The sequence below is a fragment of the Anas platyrhynchos genome, chromosome 19, assembly GCF_047663525.1.
Source record: "Anas platyrhynchos isolate ZD024472 breed Pekin duck chromosome 19, IASCAAS_PekinDuck_T2T, whole genome shotgun sequence".
Taxonomy (NCBI): Eukaryota; Metazoa; Chordata; class Aves; order Anseriformes; family Anatidae; genus Anas; species Anas platyrhynchos.
In genome coordinates this window covers 8,470,100-8,488,546 of record NC_092605.1, presented here as the reverse complement: position 1 = coordinate 8,488,546, position 18,447 = coordinate 8,470,100, and the positions used below count along the sequence as shown (strand labels likewise).

The following is an 18,447-nucleotide window of genomic DNA, read 5'->3' as shown; positions in this document are numbered from 1 at the left end:
TCCCCAGCTCCAAGCGTCACCGCTCAGCACACACGGGTGGGAACCAGCCGGCACCTTGTGGGGTGCCTCAGCTCCAAGGGGGGGCAGATCCACCCCCCCCGGGGCATCTGATGGAAGGTTTGGGGCTTTGACAGCACCTGGAGGCTCTGTGGGTGGCTTTGCTTCCCCCTTTTGCTCCAAGAAACTGCCCTGAAAACCCTGCCACTGCCCCAGGAGGGATTTTTGGGGACACAGGGCACTGTGCTCACCCTGCAGGGCAGGGACAGCCCCCGGCAATCCCACCTCCTCCCCACCCTACAACAAACACCGCCGAAACCACCCGAACCCCCTCAAAGCGCCGAGGGAGACGAGGCCCCGTGCGTCTCATTAAATACAGGTAGAAATTTATTAAGGGGGGAAAAAAACCAAACAAACCCCGAACAAAACACGGCTTCTAAAAAAGTATCAAAAAGAGACCGAGGAGGTGAGGCGCCCGCCTTTGGGAGGAGGAGCGGGGCTGCGGCCGGCCCGCGGCGGAGCAGGGGTGCAGGCACCACTGGGGGGGGGCTCACCCCAAAATTTGGGTGCTCGTCCCGCTGGGGAATTGGCTCTGTCCCCATCCTCCGGTGCTGTCACCCACCAGCACCGAGGAGCCACCCATGTACCCGGGTCCCCACACCTGGGAGGGGGACAGGAGGTGGCACCGGGGACCCGGGGCAGCAGCAGGGGTGTCCCCAAGGGGTCCGCGCTCAGCCGAGCCCTGCCCGGGCTTCAGAAGGAGCTGAAAAAATCCACCCTGCCCCAAGAGGAGCCCGCCTGGAGAAGCACGAGCCTCCTCCCGAGGCCCTGGGAGCTGAGCAGCAGGCACAAAAGTGGGAGAAAAATACTTCAAAACCTCAGCTCCGAGCAGCGCGGGGCCGAAGCTCCAGGGAGCCCGCAGCTGGGGAAAACCATCAGGGCTCCCCCTCGCAGCTCACAATCCTGCTTTGAGAAAAAACACCCCCAAAATTAAAAAATCCTAAGGCTGACAAGGCAGGAGCTGCTGGAGGGGGGGGTGGGGTCCAAATCCCACTGGAACGGGTCGGGGGGGAAAGGGCTGGGCCGAGCCAGAGCGCAGCCACAGAGCCCCCAGGGGGTCCCCGAGGCACCCCCGAGACAACAAACGTGGCCAAGAGCCACGGGTAAAAAAACCCAAATACGCCCCCCTACAAACAGGGGGTTGTGTTCACAGTATGAGCGGCACCGTGGGGGCACACGGGGCGGGATGGGGGGGGGGGCACCACGGCTCCCACCCGACCCCATCCTCACCCCACAGCTCCCCGAGCCCCGGCGGTGACGGCGCGGCCGTGCCAGGGCTGCAGCGTCCCCCCCGGGAGGTTTTTTTTTTGGGGGGGGGTCAGTGCAGGACCTGCTCCAGCTCGTACTTCTCGCAGAATTTGCTGGTGAAGGGCAGGCAGGTGAGGTACTCGATCCAGCGCCAGTTGATGGGGTAGACGTAGAGCCAGACCACCAGCGAGGCGAAGAGCCCCACGAAGACCAGCAGGGACACGATGATCATGGCCCGCTTGCGGTACTTGTCCCCCGTGCCGAAGGTGATGTAGGGCAGGAAGGCGAAGGAGAGGAGGAGGCCGCTGAGGAAGCCGAAGAGGTGGGCGATGTTGTCGATCCAGGGCAGGAGCCCGCAGACGAAGAGGAAGAGGACGATGCCCGAGAGGTTGAGGAAGGCTTTCCAGGGCTTCTCCAGCACCTGCCAGCTCTGGAAGAGCTCCACGAAGAGGCAGGCCAGCAGGCCGAACTGCGACCCGGCGGGACCCACCTGGGGGACGCGGGCAGGATGCTCAGGGACGGGCACATCACCCCGCCACCCCCCCGTGTCCCCAGGGACCGTTCCCCTCCGTGAAGCTCACCCGTCCCCCTCCCACTCCGCGGCCCCCAGCGGGGCGGATTTAGGGCACTCTGCGTGATCCCCTCTAAACCCGCAGGCAGATTAGCCATCTGCCCGCCCGCACGCACAGCAACACGTGGGGACATGTGGCCCTCGCCAGCCCCACACGTGGGGCAGGGACCCCCCCCCCCTCTGTGCTGGACACCACAGCCCCCTCCCCAAACCTTCCTCTGGGATTTTTTTGATTAAAACCCCCCCTTTTTATCCCCGGGGAGTTAAATGGGATTTTGGTGATGGCTTTTTTTTGGCTTTTTTTTGGTGATGCTTTGTGCTCACAATCCCTGGATGCAAGCGCATTTTGCTCAGCGCCCAGCAAGGTCCCAAAACCCAGGGCTGGTTTTGGGGTGGGGGGTTGGTGTTACAACAAGAGCCCCCCCCAGCCCTGCAAGCCCCTCACCTCCGCGCGGTAGGGCAGGAAGATGGCACTGGCCAGGTTGCCCGTGATGCCGCTGAGGATGAAGATGATGGAGATGCGATGCCAGCCCGCCAGCTTCTCCAGGTCCCGCAGCACCGTCATCTGGAAAGTCACCGACACCAGGCAGTGGATGATGCTGGGGGAAGAGGTCCTGCATTAAACCCCGACCCCTGGGGACACGGGGCACCCCACAAAGCACCCTCCGGTGCCGCAGTTTGGGGGTGTTCCTCCCCTCGTCCCTCCCAGCCCGTGCCGAAGGGTGCTGGGGTCCCCGAGCACCCCGTGGCCCCGTCCCAAAGGTGTGGGGCCGCCGCTCACCCCGCGTGCAGGAACAGGGACAGCCACAGGCGATAGAACTGGTCGGGGACCTCCGGGTTGAGGAAGGGCAGGAGGCCGCAGACTTCATCCAGGCAGTGCACCTGGAAGGGCAAGGGGGGTTTGGGGGGTGCCGCCAGCTCAGCCCCCAGCCCCGCACCAAAGGACGGGCTGCCAGGCAGGGAGGGGACCCCAGAGGATGGAGGGCACCCCCCTACAGCCTTGGTGCTGGAGAGGGAGCACCCCAGCACCTCCAGTGCCCCAGAAACTGGTTTCCTGCCCGGGTGGTGCCTTTACAGGGGCACTGCTGCAATTTTCTGCAGCCCCAAGTTTCCTCCTACACCGGACCTGCACCCCCCAGCCTCACACCGATCCCCCGAGCCCCAAGCCCCCCCGCCGGCCCCTCTCACCTGCGAGCAGAGCGTTGCCTCCTCGTGGAAGTAGCCGTGCATGAACTCGCAGTACTCCCGCGTCGTGATCTCGCAGCTGGGCACAGGGCGGGCAGCGGGCTCGCTCGGGGCAGGGCGCACTCCTTGCATCCCCCCGGGCATCCCACACCCACCACATCCCACCCCCATGGCCCCACGGCCTCCCTCTCCCTCCCCGGCACGGCTCGGGGTGCCAGGAGGTGCCCGGAGCCCGTCCCAACCTCGGTGCCCGCAGCCCACCTGCCCTTGGTGCCGATGCAGCAGGGCCGCCCCTTGATCTGGCAGTCCATGTGCGCCAAGCCCGAGTGGTTGGTTTTGGTCTCGTAGGTGCAGATCTGAGCATGGGAGGGAGAGGTGCCGAAGTGCGGGGGTTGCTCCAAAGCCTCCTGCAGCCCCCCCGTGCCCTGCTGGACGCCACCAGCCTCCTGTGGAGGTCCCCTCGTGGAGGTCCCCCCCCGCGGGCTCTTACCGGCCACTTGGTGATATCGTCCGGCCACACGTGGGGAGGGTTCGAGGCCGGCTCCTCGCACGTCCTGGTGGCAGGAGGAGGACGTGGGGGTGGCTGAGGGTCTCCCCCAGCACCGCCCTGCCCCTGACTTGAAGCCCCCCCAGGCACAAGACCTGCAGCCACCCCCCTGCAAGCTTCCTTGTGCCAGCGATGCGCTGAGCCCGCTGCAGCCACCACACCCCCCGGGTAATTTCTCTGGGTGTCCCTGCCCATATCACCACCCCAGGGATGAGCAGGCAGGGTCAATCCCAAGACAACAATGCCCCCCGGGGGGCTTTCAGGCTCTCCATTACATTCAGGACAGAGCCCCCCCTAATTTCCCTACCCATCCCCAACTCTCCTACGGTGCGCGAGAGCCACCAGCCCCTTGGAGAGGTGACCTTGAGGCATCCAAGCTGGAAACCCGGCCCCAGGGAGCCCCCACCATGCACCCTGCACACTTCCAGGCCACCACCTCTCCCCAAAAACCCCTTTTACCTGGGATCCTGGTGACACACGGCCCCTGATGTCCTTCTCTCGCCTGAGCCCATGGTTGGTGCGTTGGTGCCCGGCCACTTGATGAATGTCGCCAGCGTCTCCTGCGGGGACGGAGAGGCTCAGGCACTCGGGCACTGCTGTCACCGCACACACCCTGCCCCCTGTCCCCTGCCCCCTGTCCCCTGCACGCACCGAGCAGTCCTGCGGCAGTGTCTGGATGCAGCCCGAGTTGTCGTTCTGCACGCAGCAGCCGGAGCCGCGCTCCCGGTCCCGCTGGCGCTGGATGAGGCGCTCCACCTGCCGGTCCTTGCGGATGCAGGGCGAGAACTTGGCCCCCAGGTGGATCAGGTCGATCTGGAGGGAAGGGGTGCTCCAGGGGGTGCTCCAGGGGATGCTCCGGGGGGTGCTCCGGGGGGTGTTCCCACCTCCCCTGCCAGCAGCTGCCCCCCCAGAGCCCACTCCAGGACCCCCAGAGGGTGGAAGGTGGGCAGGGACCCGGTCTCCTCCTGCATCCTGCGGCGATGCTGCAGCGCCAGGAGCAGCAGGAGGTGCCCAGAGGGACACGGGGGGGGGACCAGGCAGCAGGCTGGGACAAGGGCTGCTGCCATGTGGCTGGGGGAGAGGACTGCCCCCCCTTGGCTCAGGCTGGGTGAGCACTTATCTCTCCTCTTACCGAGCTGGGCCCGATCCAGAAGTTTTCCTGCTGGATGTACTTGACGCTTTCATACACGCCTTTGTTCCTCAGCACCTGCCGAGCGAGGCCAGGGTCACACAGCCGGCTGCGGGGGGGACACATCCTGCCCCGGTGCCACCTCCTGCAGGGGCTGAGCCCCGCTTTGTCCCCCCGATCACAGTCCCCCCGGGAAGGCTGACGCCTGCTCTGCCCTCCCGCTCGAGCCGGCTGCATCCCTCACCCCTCTGCAAGGTGCCCCCAGCAGCTCCCGGGGTGACATTTTGGGACCAGCCGGGAGGGGCCAGCCAGGCAGGGAGCTCTTAAACTTACTAACTCTGTCGTCACGTGCTGGGTGAAGCCGATGGGAGCGATGCCGTAGGTGCCGATGACCAGCAAGGTGATGAGGATGTGCACAAAGGTGATCCAGTAGGTGAAATACGGCCTGAGGAGCAACGGGGATGGGGTCACGGACCCCAAACCGGGACGGTTGGGCACTGGGATGCTAACCCAGTGCCTCCTGGGGAGGGAGCCCCAAGGAGCCGGGCCCCTCACCGGTGGCTGTCGGTGTTCTCCAGCTGTGACTGCACGATGCTGCTGAGGCTGCGGCGGTACGTCCTGTTCAGCCACTTGCCCACCACCCCCAGCCCGTAGTAGCGCTTCTTGCGGTCGAAGGCGAAGTGCTTCACCTTGGAAGCGATGCGCCTGCCCCTCCGGGGAGCAGCGACAGCGGAGGATGCGGCGAGCCGGGCACCTTCGCGCCTGGGGAGGGGATAAACCCCGCGGATAACCCACCCCGAGCTAGGAGGGTAAAGGTTCGGGGAATCCCTTGTCCCCACAGCAGGGACAGGGGGGACATCGCTGTGACCGTGCCGGGGGGGCTGGTACTCACAGAGGGGGCTGCTCGCCCTCGGGGGACGCCCTGGCGTCCTCGCCCACCGAGTGCATGCGCAGGTAGGTGGCGGAGAGAGGCGGCGACTCGAAGACGTCGTCGGGCATGGAGTAGGTCTCGTCGTGCAGGTCCATCTGCAAGGGGCACGTGTGGTGGGTGAGAGGCCTCCAGCGTGGAGCAAAGCCCCCAGCCGGGCTCAACTCGGCTGTGGAGCCCAGAAAAAAGGGTGATCCCCGTGGATATCCCCCTGGCTGCACCTTATGGGGCTGGCATGGCCCCACAATGACGGCGTCGTGCCCTCCCTGCACCGAGGAGCATCACCAAGCCCAGGGCTCCCAGCGCTGAGCACGGCAGCCACCGGTGCCCCAAGCTCCCAGGACAGGGCTAAGCACCCACACCGGGATCCCTCCATACCCTAAATACACCCAGAACCCCATTTGGGTCACAGGCTGACCCCAAATCCCCATAATAGGAGGGGACAGCCACACTCCCAGCAGCCAGGTGGGTGGCAGCGAGCCCCCAGCCCCACCAGCACCCTGCCCCGCGTTCAGCCCCCCCCGGAGGGGCATGGGGACCCCCCAAAAAATCCGGGGGCTGGCGTGGAACTGCTCTTGCCTTACTGAAGAAGGAGGAGTCCAGGGTATCGGCCGCATCCACCACGTCCTCGTCCATGAAGCTGGGGTACACGAAGCTCCTCTTGTTGCTCCTCTGCTTCTGAGCCAGCGGCTCCAGGGCCGAGCGTCCCTGCGGAGGGGCAGGGGGGAGCAAAGGGGGGTCAGAAACAGGGAGCCCCCCTGCTTCCCGCAGCGCCCAGGGCTTGTCACGGCCACCCCAAAGCCCCGCAGGTCCCCTTTGGGGTGCCCTGCAGGAAAAGGTCTGCGGTGAGACTTGAGAGATGTGGTTTTTGTGTTTTTTTTTTTGAGGGATGCCACGCAAGGCTGTGCCACCCCGGTGGCATAGCTTTCACCCAGACTTCTCTTTTTAAGCAGAGTTCAGGTTATAAAAAAATAAACAAATAAATAAAATGAAACCAAAAAGCACCCTTCCCACTCAAACCCGCAGCGGGGCGCAACAGCAGAGCAAAAAGCCAAGAAACGAAGATGAGAGGGGAGGGAACGAGCTGACAAATGAACCAAGACCCCCCCATGCCCAAAAACTCACGCGGAGAAGCGCAGCGGCCGCCCTGAAGCTCATGTGGGCCACTGACTCCCTCTTCCTCCTCGGCAGGCGGCCGTAGCCGGAGCGGGCGCTGTTGAAGGAGGCCAAGGACGCGACGCCGGGGGTGAGGGGGGGCAGCACGTGGTGGGGCGTGTGGGGCCGGTCGGTCTCGTCGGGGTGGCGAAAAGGACGGCCCCTGGCCAGCGGGTCCACGATCTGCAGCGGGGAGGGACGCGTGGGCACGCGGGGAGGCTGCGGGTCCCCGCGCACCCCCCCGGAGCCCCCTCCCTGAGCTCTACCTTGGGCATTTTGGCCGGTTTGGGTGACTCGGTGCCTTGGAAGGAGGGCGCCTCCTGGCTGGGCAGCTCCATGTCGCGATAGGCGGCCTTCAGCTTGCCGTACCTCATGCTGCAGTGCTGCAGGCTCCTGCGCTGCCAGTGCTGCCGCTTCCCCTCCCAGTCGCTGCTGACCCCGAACCACTCCGCCGTGCCCCTGGCCGCGCGAGGGATGCGCCCGTCACACCCACAGGGACCCCCCCCGAAGTGCCACGGCCCCCATCTTGCCCTCAATATGGGGATTTGGGGTCGGGCGGCTCAGCTGGGCACGGAGCAGGGCACGCTACAGACCCGGCTGTGGGTCTGGGGGCTGTTGCAGGGGGGGCTGCCGGTGCCGGGGTGCCCCCGGAGGGGAGCTCCGTTTGGCACCGTGGCGGACACCACACCAGGATGTTATCCCAACCCCAAATTTCCCCACGGGATGATTCCCAGGGCTGAGCCACACAAAACCCCTTGAGGATTTCCCTCTGGATCCCCCTCCCTGGCACCCGGCCGCCCCCAGCCCCCCCCCCAAAATCCCAAAACCCTCACTTGCGGATGCTCTGGGACAGGGAGGTCTGACGGCGAAAGCCCGGCCGCCGCTCCGAGCCGTCGCATGCCTTCGAGCGGGGCTCCTGCAGGCTCTTGCTCTTGCGGTAGATGGGGGCCTTGGTGGGCTGGGAGGCAGGGCAGAGCGTCAGGAACGGAGCACGGGGTGGGGGGGACGGGTGCCCCCAGGATGGGTGCCCGGAGGATGGGTGCCCCCGGGATGGGTGCCCCCGGGATGGGTGCCCCCGGAGCTCGCGGCTGCTCACCTCCTTGCGGGCGCCGTCCTCTTCTGCCTCCCTGGGGGGGATGACGATGGAGAGGTTGGGGGGCTTCTTGCTCTGCAGGCGGCTGCTGCCGGAGCGGCTGCCCCCGTTCTTGTCGCTGGAGGACATCTCGGGCGGGCGGCGGGCGGCAGGCTGCGAGGGAGGGAGCGGGGAGTTGGCGATTTGGGGAGGCACCCGCGGCCACGCGCTGCGTCCCCTCCTCCCCACCACGCAGGGTGCTGGAGATGTGGGCAGAGCACTGACCAGTAATAGGGTTTTGCCCCCCAAAGGGTGGGCACGACCCCATTACTGGCTCTGCAGGTGCTTCCCCTCCTTGCCGGGAAGGACTCGCAGTTGCTCTCCTCTCATCTTGGGGGGGACCAGGGCTTTGCACCACCATCAGCAGCATTTTGCCCCTTGGTTCCCTTCCCTTTCCAGGCAGGAGACCTGGATGCCCTTCCCCAATATTTCAGGAGCCCACGCTTGCTTTTTCTGTGTTGTAAAGAGATGGAGGAACCCGTGGGCACCCCATGGGACAGGGGGTGCCCAGCGCTCCCCTCCGGCATCTGCATGCGCACGCCAGGCTCTGGGCCGAGGCAGAGCAGATGAAATCCGCCCCGCGCAGGGAGCGGGAGGCTTAGCGGCCAGAATGTGGCTAAACCTTGGAGCAATCCCCTCCCGAGATGGATCGTGGTGTCCCCACGGGAGCAGCTCCATGGGGACACCCGAGGAGGCTGGCACTAGAGGGCAGCCACCAGCCTCCGCCAGCGCCAGCCCAGTGCGCAGGGCTTAAGATTGCTGCTGGCCTCCCACAGAGTTTTTGGGGCAGGGTGAGGATGGGGAGAGGTGCCGAGGACACGGAGAGGTGTGCGTGGCAGGGGGAGTGCTGGATGCCACCCAAAAAGCTGCCCCACAGGGATGTCCTGACCTCATAAGAGTGGCAGGGATCCCACGCGGCGCGGCTCGAGGGCGGACGCCGGCGGTGGCCTCCTCCTTCCTCCCCCTCTGTCCTTCATGCAAGGCAGCCCCAGGGCACGGCCGGGCTCCTGCTCTGCCTGGCGGGGGAGATGCTGCAAGAAAAAAGAGAGGTGAGAAAGGGTCAGGGCCCCAGGAACCACCAGCAGCAGGAGGGGAAGGGTTGGGGTTGGCTGCTCCTTGCCGGGAGGGCGAAGAGCCACAGCTTTTGGGGATGGGGCCGGGAAAGCAGCCAGGGGTGAGGCCAACGGGAGCGTGAGGACGTTCCCTGGGGATCTGCTGGGTGCGAACAGCAGGGCAGGACGCTGCGGGACACAGCCACAAACCCACACCTCCCCTGGGCTGGGTTTGGGGTGGCCGCAGGACATCGGGGACCTGCTGCAGCCGCTGGCACGGGGCGAGGAAACGCCGCCCACCGCCACCACGCACCTCGCTCTGCTTGTCACTGCGCCACCAGGCAGGGCACGAGGGGATTTCTCACCCGCCGCCGCCTGCCAAAGCTCTCAACGAGCGAGATACTCGTGGAAAAAAAAATAAATAAAAGCAAGGAAGAAATGCAAGCGCCTCGCCGAGGTGTTTGATGACTGCGGGGCTGGGAGGGCGCCAGCCAGACGGGTCCAGCCCCAGCAAGCAAAACTTTCCGTCCCTCTGGTGAGCTGCAGGCTCTGTTTGTTTTCCTCCCGGGGCAGCCAGCAATGAGCTCGAGATGCCAGCTGCAGGCAGGGCTGGCTCCGGGGAGCCCGAGGAGCTGGAGCCGGGGCTGGGGACGTGCCAGGGACAGGGACGGGGACCGGCAGCGGGAGCTGGGTGCGCCCCGGGGCACCGCGGTGGCCACCAGCACCCCTCGTCCTCCTCCTGCCGTGTGTGCACCCAGGGCTGGGCAGCTGTAGCCCTCTGGGCACCTGCAGTCCCTGGGGCACTTTTAATGGTGCCGAATTAACCCAAAATTCAGCACTCAGTGGGAGGAGGGGAGCAGCCTGTGATGGCTGAGGTCCCCTCGGCCACCCCGGTAGGGTGCCAGGCAGCACCCACGGGTGAGCACGGCACCCGGGGTGCCAGGAGCTTCACCCAGGGCCAGCACAAAGCCTCTGGGAAGGGGCTGGGAACACATTTTTCCGTTCCCCACGTGTTTGGCACCCGCAGCAGCCTTCCCAGCGCTGGCACAGCCCTTGCCCTGCGCGCTCGGTGTGAGACGGGCGATCCGGCACCCGTGCCCGGAGCAAACCTGGCAAGGAGGAGCAGGGCTCCGGCCACCCCCAGCTCAGCCCCTCACCCTCTTAACCCACAGGACGGACGGATTTAGGCACTGCCGCGGTCCTGCTCACCCCAGGATCATCGGGGTGTCCCCAGGGAGCCCAGACACAGGGGTGGCCCCCCCCATGTCTGTCTGCAGCCAGCAGTGGGGACAGGAAAGGGAAGTGAGAGGTGACACGCTGAGCCGGCGTGGGGACAGCTGTGAGCAGCGTGCTGGGGACAGGGGGGTGACACCGCCGGGGGGGTGACCCACAAGGGAGATGGAAGCTGTGAGCACGGCCTGAGCTGTGCTGCGAGCTGGGAGCCGGGTCCTGGGGGCACCTCGGGGTGCAAAGGATCTCCAGGGAGAGGGGAAAACGCACGGGGGACGCCGCAGAGAGCAGGCGAGGGGCGTGGAGGATTTACCCGGAGCGGTGACCGGGAGCAGGATTTAGTCCTCAACCAGGCGAGGCTCGGGGATGGCTCCCAGCCCTGGGCTGAGCCACGAGAGATGCTGACCCAAGGAAACGCCCAGCGGTGGAAAAAGTGACGCGGCTCACACACGGCCTCAGCACGGGCTGTGCCAGGCGTCTCCAAGCCAGAAACCAAGCGGGCAGCGGAGGCAGCAGCGACGCGCACAGCCCCGCTACGAGGCACCGGAGACACCCCTGCGGGGCAGCCCTGCCCGGTGCGAGCGGCGTGCCCCCGAATCATCGATGGGCACTCTCGGGCCACCCATCAACGCCGAGGGGCTCGCTCGTGGCCGTCAGCCCGGAATTTCCACGGGGCTTCGAACCTCGGGTGCTGCTCGGGGAAGGCACCGGGATCGCGCCGCAGCCCCACAGCCACCCCACGGCCACCCCACAGCTGGCTGCAGCCTCCGGCACCGGGTAAATCATTAACGCCCGGCACGGATCCCAGCTCGCCCGCCGCCGCCACCGCAGGCAAATGAGCAAAACCCCAGAGCGGAGCCGGAAAGCCTCGGGGCTGGCAGACGGGACGCGTGGTGGCGGAGGAAGAGGGAAAAAACCCAGGACAGAAGGACGTGACACTGCCCCCCTGAGGGCTGGTGACTCGCCGGTGCCAAATGTGACACCAAAAGGGTTTTGCTCCGGGTCTGGCACAGGGACAGCGACGCCTGCGGGGCCGTTTGGAGCTGCTGGGGCTGCTCAGGGCAGCCAGGCGTGCAGCACGAGTGCCCACAGAGCGCCGCAGCCATGCGCACTGCCTCCCAGGGGCTTTCATCCCCATCTTCAGCACGGCTGCCTCTGCCCGGGGAGGGGCAGCACGCCAAGCCAGCCTCCCTTGACCAGCCCTGAACCCTTTGGGGCTCCTCAAGCAACGGGCACGAACCCAAAACCTCCTCACCCGAGAGCGGCCGCGCGGGGCAGGAGCCCGACAGGTTCCCCGGGCGCACACCTCACGGCGATTGGGAAACCCTCGGCGATTTTCCTCTGCCTTCTCCTAAGCCGGGCAGGACGTGAGGCAACCCCGGCGTGGTTTGTTCATCCCGGGCGAGTTTCAAGTGCTCGGCACGCCCTGGAAGGAAGCAAAACCACGCAGCCGAGATAGAGCGTGCCAGCCCACGGGGCCGCGCTGCCGATAAAGCTGTGCCAGGCTTCCCTCTCCTCCTGCCACGGGCACGGAGCTCCCCGGGCTCCAGGAGTGAGGGCAGCCCCGCTGCTCACACCGGGTATCCATCACGAGGGGCTCACCTTGGGGGCAGGTGTGGTTTTGGGGGCATGTGGCACCAGTAAACGTGGGGATCCCATCCCCATGGTGTGGGCGCACGTCCTGCCCACCCCAGCATCCAGCTAGGGACACCTTCCCGCAGTGCGGCCCCAAAAGGGGGATGGTGCCACCATCAGGAGCAGCCCTCTCCCCTCTCCAGCCCTTCCCAAATCCGGGTTTCCCCGGCAGCATTCTCGGAAGGAGCCGATATCTGCACGGAAAGGGAAGGACTCGCCCGCGATAAGCGGCCGGGGCTCTTCCCAGCCCGACGCAGACCTCTCAGCGTCCTTCCCTTCCTTCCTGGCCTCCAGCAGATCCACGCAGCCTCGCAGCAGAACCACCCGGAGCAGGAGGTGCAGCACAAACCCCCCTGGGCTTCCCCGAGGGCTGCCTGGAAGCCGCCCAGCTCCGGAGATGCTCCGGGCAAGCAGGCGGGTGGGCGCTGCTGCAGGACGCGGCACCGAGCCCCCCAAACCCCCTCACCCCACTCCTCTCCTCTCCTCCTCGTGCTCCAGCCCGGGGCCAATTTGCACGTGGAGGCTTTGAGGTGCCGCCAACGGCTTCCCAAAGAGCAAAGGGCAAAAGTCTCCCGCAGGCAGCACTGGAAGCCAACGCGGCACAAGCCCGGCAACGTGGGGGCTGCTCCCCAAAAGTTCCTGCAATGCGCCCTCAAAATCCCAGGGCGTCCCGTGCAGCAATGAGGTGGGGGCACGCAGACACCCCTGGGTGCCACACGTCCCCCTCACGCCTGTCCCTGCTCCTGGGGACCGATCTTTGTGCGCCCTTGCACGGGATTGCTGCAGCCCCGCGTGCGCCCTGAGCGGGCACCCCGTCAGCGCTCCCCAAAAAGCGAGGACAAGGCTCTTCTACAGACCCTGCCCACACTTCCCATGCTGCTGGGATTAATTAACCCGGCTCCCTTTTATGTGAGAGCTGCTCAGTTACCCGGAGCTTTGGTTCCTGGGTAGCTGGGCTGAAATCAGGGGCTCCCACGCAGGGCTGGGGAGGCCGCGGGTTGTTCCTGGGCTCGCTCTCACTTCCCTGTTCGAGGCGAAATTCTTTGTGTGAGAGGGCAAGGGGCGGACGTTTCCTCCTCTGGTTCTGCAAAACGCCGTGGCTTTGATAGCAGCTCGCCGAGGGAGGGCACAGCCGGCACCAACAGACTTCCTCAATCCTCTGCTCCACGGCTCTGAGCGCGCCGGACACCCGAGAGCGGCACCGTGCTGGGCAAAATGCCCCACGGGGGGGGGTCCTGTGCTTGCTGAGGGTCCCCCCCCAGCTCTGAGCACCCCAGGGAGGCAGCAGCAGGAGGCGATGCTCAGCCACGTGCAGGAATTCGGCTCGTCCTGTGCACAAGATGAGCCACGGGCCCTCGGTGGGGCCCCCAGCACGACAAAACGAGCCCGAGCAAAGCCCCTCGGCCACCAGCTCCTTATCTCCTGGAGCAGGCTGCTTATCTCAGCGCAGCCACCGAAGGCTTGCGCCACGTGCCACCAGCCCCCCACACCCTTCCTCCTTTCCCCAGAGCCTCGGCAGACGAACGTCAGCCGGTTCCTCGGCCTCATTTCCTTCCCTCCCAAACTCCACGAGGCCAAAACCCGCCCAGGAAGGTTGGCGCAAGGCACGTGCTCCCCACGGGAAAGCCCGGCGGGGAACGATCCATCCCACCCCGTGCCCGTCCCCATCCAAGGCGGCACGAGCAGGGCACGCAGGGCTCGCACGCACACCGCTGCTCCCCGCCTGATGCTCTGCCTCCAGCCCAGCATCGATCCCGGTCCTGGGAGCACGGCTGGAAGATGCCAAACCCTTCCCCTGGCCCAGCACCAAGCCCCGAGTGCTCTTTGCCGGCATCCCCCTGCCCCATCGCCGTGGCCACGTGCCAGGAGCACACTCTGCAGCCCCTTGGGTGCCAAGAGCTGCTCTGCTTCCCTCCTCCTCCTCCTTCTCTCCTTCCTCCTCCTCCTCCTCCTCCTCCTCCTCCTCCCAGCGCTCTCCCCACCATCCCTCCCTGCCCAGGGATGCTTCGCCCCCGGGGGTGCCCCCATCCCGGCTCCCCACCTGCTGGGTGCCCGCACCCAAGGGGTGCACAGGAGGCACCCAGGTCCCACGGCAGCACCCGGCTGCAGGGTGCAGGACCCAGACCCAGCCAGGAGCATTTCAGGGTCCGGGCACAGCAGCCAGCCTGGTGTGGGGTGCAGACACTCACCCCGAGGAGCCGAGCAGCAGTGGGGGGTTTGCAGACCGTGAGGTTTTCTGAGTCATTTGCGGCATCGCACAAGTGGGGACACCGAGGCACCGTGCGAAAACCAGCCTCCTGCTCTCCCCCGTGGCGAAACCCACAGCAAAGCGAGTGCAAAAAGGGCCCGGGGGGGCCTCTCAGCTGGTGGGTGTTGGGGTCCCCCTCCAAAAAAAAAACCACCAAGCCCCCAGCATCGCTGCATGAAGCTGGGGCAGGAGCAGGCAGAGGGAGGGGTCGGTGCCAGCCCCGCTCCCCAGTTCCCCACCCCGAAGCCTCGTTAGGAGAGCAGCAGCCAATAAACCGCCCTGGGTTTGTTTGTGTTTGTATTTTTTTTTTTTTTTCAAAGTGATTATGTGAGAAAAAGGGCCAGGACGCCAAGGTTTGCATGTCCCCTGGCACGGAGAGGCGCAGCTTTCAGCACTCGCTCGGAGCTGGGGAAGCGGCCGTGACCCCGAGCCCCGAGCGCTCCCAAAAGAGCCCGGCTCCTGGCTCCCTGCTCCCGGCCCGGAGGTCATTAAATAAAAAGCTTTTCATAACCAAAGAGTTTCCGAGCCCATCACTTACGGGCTCCTAGAGATGGAGGAGAAGTAATTAGGCTGCAGCCGGGGGTAACCTGCTCCCTTTGCGCACAGCCCACGCTCTCCCCGCTCCCGCTCCCCAAAATCAGCCACCAGCAGCTCTGTGGGGTGGCAGCGGGCCCCGGGGCCGTCTGTCTGTCCGTCCAGCTGCGGTTTGGGATGCAGGTGGAGGCCAGACCCCGCTTCTGCTCCAATTTAAAAGGTTTGGAGGGTTTGGCCCCGGTGGCCCCCGCTCCCCCTCCGCTCCTCGCCTTTTATTGTTGGCTGTCAGCACGGATCTGAGCCCGCCTGGAGAGCAGCTGCTTTCTGCTGGAGACCCCCCAAGGGAAGGATGCGTTTGGGGTCCCCAAATTAAACAGGAGCAACCCCAAGGCACAATCCCCTCCCCACCCCGAGGCCAGCCCCGCGCTCCTGTTCCAAACCCCAAAACCGGCCCCAGCCCCAGCTCCCCTGACCCTCCTGCTCACCCCGAGGGGCTTCGCCCCGCGGTGAGCCCCCACCAACCCAATGACCCTGTAGGATTTCAGCCCCACACGGTCCCCCCCAGCACCCGCCCGCCCCCATTGTTCCTCCAGCACGTGCCCAGCGCTCCCACGTGCGCCCGAGAGCGACGCCAGGGCACCAAACCCAGGGTGCCACCACCCCCCGTCCACCCCCAGGGTGCTTTTCTGCCCCTTTTCACCTCTCCCCCAAACTGGGGGGGTCCCGCAGCATCCCCGCCACCTGCGCCCCTGGGAGCTGGGTGGGTGAGGATGAGGAGGATGGGGATGAAGCCGGGTGCTGCTCCCAGCCCCGCTGCTGGGCTCGGTGCCACCGCGGTGAGCTCAGCCTGGAAATCCCCGGGAGTGACCGGGGAGAGGAGCCACAGCGGGGCCGGGGGCTGCAGCTCCCCCTTCCCATGGAGACCCCCAGGGGACCCCTCTGTGGGGTCACAGCACCAGGCTCTGCTGGGCTCTGGGTCCGGGATTGGGGGGGGTTGGAGGGTGTTTGGGGTGGGAAAGGGGATGGGGTGCGAGGCTTTGCCCCAAACCAGCCTGGAGTCACCCCAAAACTGGCTCTGTCCGCGCACCCAGCCCCTCGGGGACCCCACACAGCCCCCGTGGGGTCGGTTTGTTCGCAAAGGGCTCGCGGCAGCCCAAGAGCATTTGGCCAAAAAACCCCAAAACCAACACCAAAACCGAGCCCCCCACCCCAGCGGGCGGCACTGCTGCCGGGACAGGTTCCCAGGAGTCTCCAAAAAGCCTTAAATCGCCCCAAAACTGCTCCCAGCCCGGTGCCAGCCCTCTCCAGCCCCCCCTTCACCCCCGTGCTCCTATGGGCACGGCTCCGAGCCCCGAAACGACCCCAAAAGCCGCCGCTGCGCCCCGTTAGGGCGGAGAGGGGGCCGGGGGGGGCACAACCGGGGGCTGCCACCCACGGGTGGGGGTGGGGGGGGGGCCGTGGGGTGACCCCCACCCCAAGAGCCCAACCGGGGGGGCCGAGACCCAGCCGGGAAGGAGCCGGAGGGGGGGTCCCGAGCCCCTCGGTGCCCCCCCCGGTGCCCACCCCCGGTGCCCCCCCGGTGCCCCCCCGCACTCCGGAGCGGGGCGGAGGCGGAAGCCGGTTGGGAACCGAGCAGGGGGGGGTTCAGGGAGGGGAAAGGGAAGGGAAAAACCGCGGGGACACCGGGACCCCCCCCCTCCCCGGTGCGCCCCCACCCCCGCTCCCCGCTCACCTCCGCGCCGCCGCCGCCCCGCGCCCGCCGCCGCCGCTCCCGGCCCCCGCCCCCCCCCGCCCCCACCTGGAGGGGCGGGGCCAAAAGGGGGCGGGGTTATGCTAATGAGGGGGGGGGGCGTGGTTAAATGGGGGTGGGGTTAATGAGGGGGCGGGGCCACCCCGGGTGGGGACCGCCCCGCAGAGCGCCCGCTGCTGGGGGCACCCATGGGTGCTCCTGGTGGCACCTATGGGTGCTGAGGGTGGCACCTGTGGGTGACCCCAAATGTCACCTGTGGGTGCCCAAAATGTCACCTGTGGGTGCCCCCAATATCACCCCTGGGTGCCCCCAATGTCACCCGTGGGTGCTCCCAGTGTCACCCATGGGTGCCCCCAATGCCACCTGTGGGTGCCCACAGTACCACCCCTGGGTACCCCCGGTGCCACCTGTAGGTGTTCCAAATGTCACCCATGGGTGCCCCCAATATCACCCTTGGGTGCCCCCCAATATCACCCCTGGGTGCCCCCAGTGCCACCCCTGGGTGCATGCAGTGCCACCCATGGGTGCCCCCAATATCACCCCTGGGTGCTCACTACCCCCCCACCCACTCCCAGAGCCCCTCTGGGTGCTGTTGTCCCCCCCCAGCCACCAGCTGAGCCCCCAGGGGGACGGCACCGAGGGCGGATTTGGGGTTCCAGAGGGGCTCCGCAGGGCGCGCCGGGACCACGTGCTGCAGGACTGGGTTTGGGGTAACGCCAGCAAAGGGGACCCCCAGGGGGTGCCGAATCCCATCCCACCAAACCCCATCCCCACCGAGGGGACCCCACAGGGGCACGGCGGGCACAGCGGGGTGGCACCACGGGTCCGGGCACGTCCCCGTAAATGCGTGCCACTCCTTTGGAGCTGTGCTGGGACACGGGTGGAGAAGGAAGAATCCCCCATTCTGCGAGGACCCCGGGATGGAAAGGGCCAGGCGTGGAGCTGGGGGTCAGTGGGGGAACCCCGGGGGAGCCCCACGCTGGCCATTGGGGTCCCAAGAGGGGGAGACCCTGCAGGGTCCCCGTGCCAAGCCAGCAGAGCGTTGGGCAATAAGGAAGCGAAGCAAATGACCGAAAAAACCCCAAGGGCGTTGAGTCAGCGTGCCGGGACACCGCGTGCATGGCTGGAAGTGCCGGGGCTGGCCTGTCCCCAACGGGTTTTGGGAAGGGGCCGCGGCGCTGCGCTCCCCGTGCTGGCTGACCCCGCTCCGGGTGTGCCAAGGCCGGGTGGGGACGGTGGGGACGGTGTCTGGGAGGGGTCCCCAGCTGCGGAGGGGCTCCGAGGTCCGGCACCAGCTCCTCTGGCCTTTCAGACCCACAAAGATGGGCAAAATACCCCATTTTCACAACCTTGCTGCTTCTGCCCCAAACCCCACGCTCCTGCCCTGCACCCCAAGCTTTCGGTTCCCCCACGCACCAACCCCTTCCTAAACCACCTCAACCCAAAACTTATCCCCCCTGCTGGCCCCCCGCCTGCCCCCAGCTGCTCGTGGGACCCCCCTGGGCACATCCCGGTGTTGGATCCCTCCTGTCCCAGTGCCACCAGCAGCAGCCACCAGTGCCACCAGCGTGGCCCTGGCCGGGAGCTGCCTGCAGCGCTGCCGTTCCCGGCACGGACAGCAGAGGCCAGGCCACGGCCGCTGCAGGAGCTGCAGCAGGGGATGCTCGGCCTCTGCCAGCGCTCAGCACCCTCGTGGCACCCACGTCCACCCCACCCGTGTCCCCTGGGTGCCCGGCGTGGTGGCACCGCTGTCCCCTGCGCAATGGGTGGGCACCGTCACCTGCCCATGCCCGGGGGCTGCTCCTGCTCTGCCCCCTTTGGGACCTCAGGGATGCTCCTGGCCCCCTCCAGCCCTGGGCAGCTTGGGACCCCCTGCTCCTGCACCCAGGGGTGCTGGGACCCCTCCTGGGTCCTGCCCCAGCTGCATCCCCCCCTGCCCATGGGTCTGGGGAAATCCTCCTGGTGCCCCCTCCTGGTGCCCCCTCCCTGCGCTCTTTCCTCCCTCCCTCGCTCCTCGGCCAGCCTGCGGTGGGGAAGCACTCAGAA

General features: G+C 66.6%; 1 protein-coding gene across 7 annotated transcripts; it reads right to left on the bottom strand.

The window, feature by feature from the left end:
- Positions 1 to 361: 361 nt before the first annotated feature.
- On the bottom strand, positions 362 to 16,495 carry RHBDF2 (rhomboid 5 homolog 2). 7 transcript variants are annotated; one of them, XM_072025782.1, is made up of 20 exons: positions 16,384 to 16,494; positions 11,490 to 11,660; positions 8,842 to 8,983; positions 7,917 to 8,066; positions 7,654 to 7,778; positions 7,087 to 7,279; positions 6,791 to 7,003; positions 6,245 to 6,373; positions 5,630 to 5,763; positions 5,293 to 5,499; positions 5,071 to 5,182; positions 4,741 to 4,815; positions 4,260 to 4,421; positions 4,068 to 4,168; positions 3,552 to 3,615; positions 3,323 to 3,417; positions 3,065 to 3,140; positions 2,658 to 2,758; positions 2,322 to 2,475; positions 362 to 1,795 (listed from the first exon to the last, which is right to left on the bottom strand). In XM_072025782.1, exons 4-20 carry the CDS (start codon positions 8,040 to 8,042, stop codon positions 1,376 to 1,378), a joined length of 2,487 nt encoding a protein of 828 aa, XP_071881883.1. In that variant the 5' UTR covers positions 8,043 to 8,066; positions 8,842 to 8,983; positions 11,490 to 11,660; positions 16,384 to 16,494; the 3' UTR covers positions 362 to 1,375. The 7 variants fall into 7 exon arrangements, with proteins under 7 accessions (XP_071881883.1, XP_038021361.2, XP_071881882.1 ...); XM_038165433.2 differs by having other exon boundaries at positions 7,654 to 8,066; XM_072025781.1 differs by having other exon boundaries at positions 5,075 to 5,182; positions 6,250 to 6,373; positions 7,654 to 8,066.
- Between the last annotated feature and the right edge of the window lie 1,952 nt (positions 16,496 to 18,447).

Excerpts from the sequence above, each read along its gene's own strand:
- RHBDF2 (XM_072025777.1), bottom strand. The coding sequence starts at position 8,042 with ATGTCCTCCAGCGACAAGAACGGGGGCAGCCGCTCCGGCAGCAGCCGC. Across the intron at positions 4,816-5,070 it reads AGCACGTGACGACAGAGTTA|GTGCTGAGGAACAAAGGCGT; the intron begins GTAAGTTTAAGA and ends CTCGCTCGGCAG. Across the intron at positions 1,796-2,321 it reads TCCTGCCCTACCGCGCGGAG|GTGGGTCCCGCCGGGTCGCA; the intron begins GTGAGGGGCTTG and ends CGCGTCCCCCAG.